This window comes from Pseudonaja textilis, chromosome 2 (genome assembly GCF_049901715.1).
Source record: "Pseudonaja textilis isolate UNSWEBS1 chromosome 2, rPseTex1.2, whole genome shotgun sequence".
Taxonomy (NCBI): Eukaryota; Metazoa; Chordata; class Lepidosauria; order Squamata; family Elapidae; genus Pseudonaja; species Pseudonaja textilis.
Window position 1 is genome coordinate 65,252,645 of NC_141991.1, and position 10,060 is coordinate 65,262,704.

Sequence of the window (10,060 nt, forward strand, 5' to 3'; positions counted from 1 at the left end):
TGATGAAGCTTGATTTTAACTGATTTAAAAGGCCTGGCCCCATCTGGAGCTCCTACATAAGCTTTCTCAGGGTATAGCAATGACATGGAAAGCTTAGCGTTGTGGAAAAAAATGAAACGGAGCAGCAGCAGGTTACAGTTAGATTGTCTGTGGGTGATAAAAGTTGAACTGAACCTACTGCATGACTGTATTTAATCTCTGTTCTTCCTTTGCAGCCCTTGGCAAATGTGCAAGAACCAGATCCATCCTTATTTCCTTTCTCAAGGTCCCTTTGATGTTTGCCTTTCTATACCTGTTTGTGTGCTCCCTTGATGTGCTGAGCTCCGCTTTCCAGCTGGCAGGAGGTGAGGTCACCCTGATATTTGCCTGCCTCTCCTCTTCTCCTCTCCAGCCTTTCCTCCCTAATGGTCCCTCAGAATGAAAGTGCTACATGTCCTTCTGTGTGGGTTCCATCCACCTCCTGTCTGTCTCTGCTGCTGGTGAGGGTGCTGTTGGAGTTGGGCTGTAAAGAAAGAGGCGGCTAAGGGTAACACTGGGATATCACTGGAAGGCTTTGTTGTAGTGGAAGAAATGCATGGAGTGAGAAACATGGAAGTTAGGAGGAGTGTAACTGCTGTAAGGAAGTATTCTTGGGTAAAAAGAAGATAGACAAGATTTATTTAGGGAATAACATGGTGACAGGAAAACATTTGTTAAGTCCATCTGCATTTTGAAACCTGAACATATTGCCCTCCATAGTGGAAACAAGGCTAGTCAGTCAGGGAAGTGGTGTTGTTGCGCAGTCCAAGTCAGAAGATGAAGAGAGCTGAACCGAGAGTAGAAGGAATGATTGAAAGCCCTGGGAGTATGAGTAGGAAGCATGTTATCATGCAAAATAAGTCTTTTGGACAAGAAAGGAGATCAAGGTGCAGAAGACACCTTGGTTAATTATTTCCCTATCAATGGGATCAGTAAGTTTATTAGGGAAGAAAGCTGGTGTGTGTAAAGTTGAACTTCAATAATTTTACTAGAGATTCATGTGACCCTTTCCCTTCCCTCCAGATGTTTTTTGGTACCTAATGGGAAGTCCATAATCTCTTCTCCAAAAGGGTAAATTTTGTTCAGGAAAGGAAAATGTCATTTCTGATTAGCAAACCCTTTGAGGCCAACCTCATTTGATCAGCTCTATCACACATCAGCTGGAGTGTATGGCAATAATTCTACCATATTTTATTAATATGTCCGCTCTTTCTCCTCTCCTCAAATTTTCAGGATCTCTTTTTTTAAGAATTTCAATTAAGCACCACAGAACTAGCGGAAATAAGAAATTGCTTATGATATCAGTACTGCACACAGAGAAGCCAACTTCGTGTTTTCTTCATTTTAGCAAAAAGAAAGAGCTTTTAAATGGTTTTATTCATAGACTTCCTGTAGATTTCCTCATCCCATTTCCAGAAAGAGCTCATTCTAAACTGGAATCTTTTAACTGGGGAAATAATGCACTAGCTATACGTTCAGCCAGTAATTAACAGACTCTAACTAAAACCTGCTTTATGAGTAAGCTGGTGATGCCATATGTTCAGATCTGTTTTGCTAAACTCTCTGCTTTTTCCCCCCTTCCAGGGAAAGTAGCTGGAGACATTTTCAAGGACAATGCTATCCTCTCCAACCCAGTGGCAGGGCTTGTGGTAGGAGTCCTTGTTACTGTCCTTGTGCAGAGTTCCAGCACCTCCACATCCATCATCGTGAGCATGGTTTCCTCAGGGTGTGAGTAACACTGATGGACTCAAGTCAGAATCTGGCTACATGAATATACAAAAGAAGTGGCTCCTCTGACCCCTTGCCCTTTCCCATTTCCTAGTTGATTGTGGCATAACTGTGTAACCTTAGTAGTTCTTCTTCTTTTGTATCAGGAGTGGGAATGTTTGACCTCCAAATGTCATTGAACTACAACTCCTAGTACTCCCAATCAGACAGCCCTAGAGTTGTGCCTAGTTGTAAGAGGTTCCAGGTGTCCCTTTTGTGGTAATATTTGTATTGATAATGACATGGGGGTGGGGTGGGGCTAATAATAAAGTAATTGCAATTGTGGGGAATTAATACGTTGACATGTCTGATGGAGATATACATAGGACTGGAGAGGAAGAGTTTGGCCAGGAGGAAAAGTGTGCCTAAACTCTCATTCTGTTTATGATGCTATGGTGGCATCTTCAAGCCCGGGTTCTCACCAGGTGCTCTTTGCCCTTTGCTCTCTAGTGCTGGAGGTAGGCTCAGCCATCCCCATCATCATGGGCTCCAATATAGGGACCTCAGTCACCAACACCATTGTGGCACTTATGCAAGCTGGCGACAGAAGCGAATTTAAGAGGCAAGTATTATTGTGTGGGAGGAGGGAGCCCAGGGACTGCAGATGGAGGCCAAGAATGTAGCCAGCTTTTGCCCTGGAGAGAAGGCCAGTTGTGTGATGGGCACAGCTGGATGAAGAGCAGGAGCAGGTTGGCCGAAGGAGAAAGTATTCATCAACTATAGGAGGATGCCAGGAGACGGTTGAGGTTGGAGGCTGCTGGGGCTACAAAGTCAGGAGTAAAGAAGAACAAGCATGTCTTAAACCAGGAGTAATTAGTAACCCAGGTAAGCAAAACAAATAGGCAGAAGTGGGGCTCAGAGACATTTCTGCAATACAGGCAATTTGGATGGATGCTCAGGTAGGACCCATCCATATACCTCGTGCCGCAACTCCGATATTTCACAACAGCAAAAGTTTCTCTGTTGTCTAACAGGGCCTTTGCGGGGGCCACGGTGCATGACTGCTTCAACTGGTTGTCAGTGCTGATTCTGCTGCCTCTGGAAGTGGCCACTGGCTATCTGCACCTCATCACCAAAGTTGCCGTGGCAGCTTTCAACCTGCGCAGTGGACGGGATGCACCAGAGCTCCTGAAAGTAATCACGGAGCCCTTCACTGGCCTTATTGTCCAGGTGGGTGTGCTGTGCCAGGTGGAGGATTATGACACTGAAGATCTGGAGGGTACCAGCTTGGGAAAGGCTAATCTAAACACAACTGCGCCCTCTTGGTCTTTCTCGTGAGAGATCCTTCTCGGTTTTCTATACAAGCGGTCCTCAACTTATAACCATTTCTTTAATGAAGTTACAACAACACTGAAAAAAAGTGTCATAGGACCGGTCCTTGCACAGCATTCCCATGGCCACACAATCAAAATCCAGGTGCTTGGCAAGTAGCTCTTGACTGCCAGCAACGGTTGCAGCATCCTGGGGTCAAGCGAGGGCCAGTTGCAACTTTCCCAGATGGCTTCCAACAAGTAAAATCAAAGGGGAAGTCGGTTTCACTTAACACTGCAATGGGTCACTTAGCATTCGCAAGGATTCACTTAACGACAGTGTCCAAAAGGTCATAAAATCAGGCACGACTCATTTAATGGCCACCTTGCTTAGCAATGGAAATTATGGACCCAATTGTGGTTATAAGTTGAGGATTACCTATACAGTAACCTTTGGAGGTGGGGATAAGAGAGGTATTTTCCACTCTGGCCACAATTTAAGGTGTTTTTTTTGTTCCCTTCAGCTGGATAAGTCAGTGATCCCAGGGATTGCCACAGGCAATGAAAGCTTGCATAACAAAAGTCTGATTCGGGTGTGGTGTGAAGTGCCAGCTCCGCAGGTGAGAATTGTGCCAAAGGAGAGAAAAGATAGAATGGGGAGGAGGGAGGAATGTAAGAGATAACAGCAAATACCATGCAGAAGATGTTCCAGATTCCCTGCCCTATCAAGAGGCCACTACTGAGGAGGTTTCTTTCTGATTAACACAGTATATATACTTCAGTTGGTGGAACCTCTAAGGCAGGGGTCTCCGATCTTGGCAACTTTAAGACTTGTGGACTTCAACTCCCAGCAAAGCTCTAAGGGTAACCTTGTGCTAATACTACTCTTAGTTCTGGCCCTAATCTGAGACCTAGCACTTGGATAGCCAACCTAGTCATAGGTAATCTTTCAGGTATCCTAGGTGTGGGAGAATTCCAATTGCTTTGGGCCCTTTCAGATTATTGTCTTTAACATCATGCCTTTCTATAGATATGCATGAATGGAAAACATTTTGAAATGCAGTTCAGCCACTGATGAATTGAGTGTGCCTTTTCTTCTAATAGAGTTCCATATTGGAATTGGAATATGTTAATTTTCTCTTTGGAATATGTTAATTTGCTCTATTTACGCTAGTTCAGATTCCTTTTTTAAAAATCCAGTAACTAAACGGGTGGTTATGCAGTGATGAGAGGATATAGATTTTAAAAAGAAAGACGTTCATAGTTATTTATAGCTGTGCACTTCTATTATGGGGGAGAAAAGCTTAGAGCACTTCTGAATGAGGATTGTGCACAAATTCCAAAGCCCCGTTGCATAATTTGAATCTGAATATGGAGCCAATCTATTTCCAGCTCAGTTGTGTTGTAACCCAAACTGTAAAAATTGTAAAAAAAAAACCTTTCATTTTGCAATGGTGACGTTTTCTGGAGAATGTGGATGGTCTGTTTCCCAACCAAGAAGGGTTCTTGCCAGCTCCCTCTGGCCCCAAAGTACCAGCCCCCAGAAGTCCTTTTGTCAGGATTCCAGCAGTTGCCCTAATTAAATCATGAGCCTCGAGCCAAACTTCAAAACCAATAATGAATTTATTAGGACTGAACATGCATGTAATTCACTGTCACCCTTAACCTTGGTTTTCCCCCACCCCTTTGAGTGCATCACAATTCATATTCTCCAATTAGAGATTTGCCTGTGCAGAAACTCTGGTCGCCTAGTTACTATCTCTGCAAGTTATGAATGGAATGCACTTTTGATTCCAAACTGCTGTACTGCTCTTTCAAACTCCTTTCCCACCCCCACTTTTCTGTTGGCAACTGTAAAACGGGCATAGAAACGCTTTATGAGTTGACACCTTTCTGATCCTGTCCCTATCTCAAGCTCAAATTGCCAGGGCAAATGGCTCACCAAGGAGTAGGTCCTTGGACAAAGGAAAAGTTGAAAAGCTGAAACGTTTTTATATATTGATCCAAAAATCTCTAATAATCTCTAATGCGTCAAACGTGAATATCATGGCATGTTATTAAATGTATAATTTATCACACACACAACACTGTGTATGTATGTATGTAAGTTGTATGTATGCCTGTGTACACACACATACACACGCGCATAGTGAAACAGAGAGCAGTGAAATTAGTTACAATACTCTAATGTCCTTTTGGCCTCATGGCTGCCGGTAATTTTCATTAACTAGTATACCAATATTTGGTGTTCTTCCTAGATTGATATGTTCTTCCACCTCCAAGAATGTATCTGGGAAACAGCGGGGGAACAAGAGGTTGGGAAATGTCTTTTTTCCTGAGGGAGTTAAGGGATGTCACTGCCCTGGAACCAATGCTAAATGTGTGCTGATGGATGAAATATGAAGGTTGTTATGGAAGCTAATTGGTGTTAGGATTAATATTTTAGCAATATTTTGTCTGCAAGAATCACTTCTGAACGAACGAAAAGAATGAGATGGAAGAATTGAATGGCTAAGTATTAATGGCATTATGAATAAGGCTGTTTTTGACTGGAAATGAGTGTGTGAGTGGGGGGGTCCTCATACATCTCCCCAAACTTCCTACAAAATGTTAGGATGATCCTCTTTTTTTATAGATTTCTTCAGCAGGCGCAAGAGGAAGATCCCCAAACTGCAGCTCCCTTATGCCAAACTGTCTGGAAAGTGCTGGGAACTTCAGCAGTGCCATGCCACAGAAATGTAAGCATCAGCAACTTCATACAACAAAGCTCTGAAAGAAATGGCTACAGATGCCACAGATGCCCCTGTTCCTCCTGCCAGGCCACAGAAGTAGGAGGAGTGGGGGAAGCAGGCCTCTTGCATTGACCACTGCTCCTTTGTCTAGGCAGCCACCTGTTTGTGGACTCCTCTTTGCCAGACTTGGCTGTAGGACTCATGTTGCTGGCTGGATCCCTGACTGTACTGTGCACCTGTCTTATGATGTTGGTCAAACTGTTGAACTCTGTGCTCAAAGGCCAGGTGGCCAGAGCTATCCAGAAGGTCATTAACACAGGTAGGCTGATAGACTGGTTGTCTCCCATCAGACTGGAGATTTCTTGGGTCAACAAGTTTAGATGTCGGGCCTCTGAAGGTTCTACTACAAGTTCTACTACAAGTTCTTGTAGTAGAGCCCGTCTATGTGAATCCTCTCTTCTCCTTTGCTGTTTCTGACATTGCACTGGTTTGGGCAGATCTTCCATCACCTTTTGGATGGGCCACCGGTTACTTTGCCATGCTTGTTGGTGCCGGGATGACGTTTGTTATGCAAAGTAGCTCTGTCTTTACGTCAGCAATCACCCCTCTCGTAGGTAAGTCCCCCAATATCTTCCCCCCAAAATCCTAATAGCAAGCTCAAGATGGAAGGACTGTGTTGTACAAAAGAAAATCAGGATGAGATTTACTGTGGATTTTTAGCCCCCCAGCAAAAGGAGAAGAGAAGCACCAGTCTGCTAATAATAATTCTTAGCCACATCCCTCCCATTCACCATGGCAGGAGGAGGTCAGCCTGGGGTTTAAAGGTATAGCTGCTCTGGGATACATGGAATAAATATGCAAAATGTTACTATCATACTTAAACAGAACGTAGTGATGCAATGATGATTTGAAGGCACAGCTATCTCAGAAATTATTGAGATGCAAGGTGCTGTATCTATGTTCACATAACATATTTAGCCAGTTAAAATTTAGCAGGTGCATAAGCAACAACCATGATAAGCTTGGTGATTTTTCATGGCTTAATGTGGGCACAAATCCATCTTGCTTGGTTCAGAATATACCTCACAGAAACATGGAAGGAATAGTCCATATTAGAGGTCATCTAATCTAATCTAATCTAGCCTCCTTAGTATGGGATGCAAAGCCAGACGGTTTATTCAGTAACCTGGTTAAACGAGATGACTGAATGGGGATAATGAGGAACTGGACTCATCTTCAGGAACTCTGCTTTTGTGGGATAAAGGAGGGCTTCCTTTGCACTGTTCTTGTGTGTATTGTGGGGAAGGAATTTGCTAACTTTTTGACCAGCTGCTCTTTTCTTTTGTGGGACAGGTCTTGGGATGATCAGCTTAGAACGTGCGTATCCCCTCACTCTCGGTTCTAACATTGGAACGACAACCACTGCTATCCTAGCAGCCCTGGCCAGTCCAGGGGATAAATTGGCCAGTGCCTTGCAGGTGAGGAGGTGCCCTCTTTCTATTCTGTTGAACTAGAGATGATGGCTTATGACCATAGATTTCCCCGCCTAAGGATTTCTTTATGTGCCACTAAGGACTGCCATTCCCACCAGCTATCAAAAAAACCCAGGAGGAACCGCAATGGTAAATCGGAGAGGCATTAGAATGAAAGGGGTATTAGGTTCCCTTCCTTGCTCTCCCCACAAACCATGTGCCTGATGGGCATTTCTTCCCAATGCTGCACCTGAGAGAACTGCTATGTGTCTGGCTTCCCTTCTCAGATTGCTCTCTGCCACTTCTTCTTCAACATCTCTGGGATTTTGCTGTGGTATCCCCTGCCTTGTACTCGCCTCCCAATCCGCATGGCCAAAGCGTTAGGTGAACAGACAGCCAAGTATCGCTGGTTTGCTGTCTTCTACCTGATTATCTGCTTCCTCTTGTTGCCGTCGTTGGTTTTCGGACTCTCCGTGGCAGGATGGCAGGTGCTGTTGGGAGTGGGAGCTCCGTTCCTGATTCTTCTAGCTTGTGTGGCTGTTATCAACATCATGCAGTCACGAAGTCCAGACCGACTGCCCAGGTGGCTTCAGAGTTGGGACTTCTTGCCATACTGGCTTCATTCTTTGCAACCCTTGGATGGGCTGATGACCAGAGCCATGGCGTGTTGTGCTGCCTATTGTTCAGGTAGCCAGAGGGAATGTAAAAAGGAGTCACCAGAGGTCAGAAGAGGCTTGCCGAAGCCTTCTGTTTTCTTCTTAGAGGAATGGTCTCCACCACCAAGACTCTCATCCCAGATGAATATTCTGCCAACGCAGCCTGCCAGCCGCCTGTGATTTGTGCCAGAGCACAGCTCTGTTGTGGCTTGCAGACAGTGATGCTGAGCAGACAAGGAATGATAAAAGAAAAAGCATGACAAGAAACTGCATCAAATATTGGAGTTTGTGTTGATAGCTGCCCTCCTCACCGGAACTCTGTCAGTGCCACATGTGTATTCCAGCCAATATAGATTCATGTTTCACTGGGTGCAGCTTTTCATGGGAAATATGGCTATAACTGGCATTTGGTGTTCACTGTGCCTATCATTTTGTTATGAGCATCAATGAAGGAGTGCATGTGGACTTACGTATAGTGCAGGAGAGTTTATAGTACTTATAATGCAGCACTCTCGATTGCCCTTAGCATCTGTGTAACAGGAGCACCATATATTCGGAAGTTATTTTGTAGCAGAACTGTAGGTCTCCCCATGTGCAACTCATTTGCAGAATTACTTATAATGGTGATTGAAAGATATTTTCCTTTTAACTTGACAACGAGGCTCTTCAAATGTCTGATGACAACTCACATCATCTCAAATTCATTATATGTGCTAATTGAAACCAGTGGGAATTGGAAGCAAAAACCATCTAGTGGTTGTTTGAACCTGTGGAACATCTACTCCGTTTTATAGTATTGTCTTAATAGATTCTGGCTGTCAAATTCTTTATGAGCAAGTAAGTAATAGAAATTGGTACAATGGTGCTTTCTTAAATAATTCTAATAATAATAATAATAATAATTTTGGAATCCCGGAGCAATCAGTTGCTACATTTACTCTGCTTATATTTCTGCTTGGTAGTTATAGATCACTTCAGTTTGGGTTCCAGAAAAATTCTAGAAATAGAACTGGGGAGACATTTGTTTCTGTAGCTTTTACTATATATTGTATTTTTCCGACTATAAGATGCACACACACCCCAAAAGTGGGGTGGAAATGTCTCTGTGTCTTATAGAGTGAATACAGGCCTGTTTTTGGCCTCCTGAAGCCTCTGTGGGTCCCATTTTTGCCCTCCCTGGCATTGGGGATGCCAAAGATGGGCACGTTTTTGGCCTGCAAAGCGCTTCTAGATGGCAAAAATGGGACCCATTGAGGCAAAAAACTACTTTTTTTTCTTGTTTTCCTCCTCTAAGCCTAGGTGAATCTGATGGTCTGGTGCGTCTTATAGTCTGAAAAATACGGTAACTGTTCTGATAATTTTCATTATTCCAGTGAAAATGTAGATTGTGAAGAATGTGGGGTGTACTATTCATAAAATGTGACGCAATATTCTCTTAGCTACCACTGAAATTCAGCTGAGGTTGAACCAATAACGTGATGCAGATCAGCAACTAGCAGTCCTAAGACAGAAACCATTTCCTTTGATTTTTAAGTTTTTACGAATAGAAAACCCTATGTTAACAGAGAAAACCATCCCATAAGAATATACTTTGGGGAGAGGGAGTGAATCTACCCCATTAGCAGACCCCGAACCTGGTTTGAATTAGGAGTGTAGCCAGCACTTTGGTGGTTTTGGTTGCTTTAAAAAAAAAATTGCAAGTACTAGGAAATTTGTAATCTTCCCTGAATCTTCTCCATGTCTCATGTTCACATTTACTTTATGATTATGTCACCTGAACGTGCACTCTGTCATTTTTACCTTTGCTTTGGAAGATAATCCCAGGACACCTTGTGTTTCTGCTTTTGTGGAGCTTGAATTTGCAGAGTTTCTTTCAGGTCTGTTTCCCCTGCTGCATAATTTGAGCATCCAGGTGTGTTTCTAAGTCACTCCTTCAAAAATAAAGTTCACTCATAAATCTGTTCTTTAAGTGACCTAGAATATTACAGTATATAACTTTCTGTTTCTTGAATGATGAGGTCCCAGGAATAGCATTCCTTTTTGGAGAAGGAAGTGCCCTGGATTTTTATGGGCATAAATAGAAACCACTGTTACTCAGTGTATTAATACACTGCACTATTTGATTTGCTATCCAAACATCTTTTTCTTTTTTTCCTAATGAGAAG

The 10,060-nt window shown here is 43.3% G+C and overlaps 1 protein-coding gene across 1 annotated transcript in view; it reads left to right on the forward strand.

Annotated features, from left to right (window-relative positions):
* SLC34A1 (solute carrier family 34 member 1) overlaps window positions 1-8,219 on the forward strand; it is a 25,330-nt gene extending 17,111 nt beyond the window's left edge. Inside the window, exons 4-13 of the mRNA XM_087923163.1 lie at window positions 216-344; window positions 1,603-1,746; window positions 2,236-2,347; window positions 2,760-2,955; window positions 3,560-3,655; window positions 5,671-5,773; window positions 5,919-6,086; window positions 6,265-6,381; window positions 7,121-7,245; window positions 7,527-8,219. Coding sequence (XP_087779289.1) covers window positions 216-344; window positions 1,603-1,746; window positions 2,236-2,347; window positions 2,760-2,955; window positions 3,560-3,655; window positions 5,671-5,773; window positions 5,919-6,086; window positions 6,265-6,381; window positions 7,121-7,245; window positions 7,527-8,075 — 1,739 coding nt within the window. The 3' untranslated portion in view covers window positions 8,076-8,219. The remainder of the gene's footprint in view (window positions 1-215; window positions 345-1,602; window positions 1,747-2,235; window positions 2,348-2,759; window positions 2,956-3,559; window positions 3,656-5,670; window positions 5,774-5,918; window positions 6,087-6,264; window positions 6,382-7,120; window positions 7,246-7,526) is intronic.
* The last annotated feature ends 1,841 nt before the right edge of the window (window positions 8,220-10,060 follow it).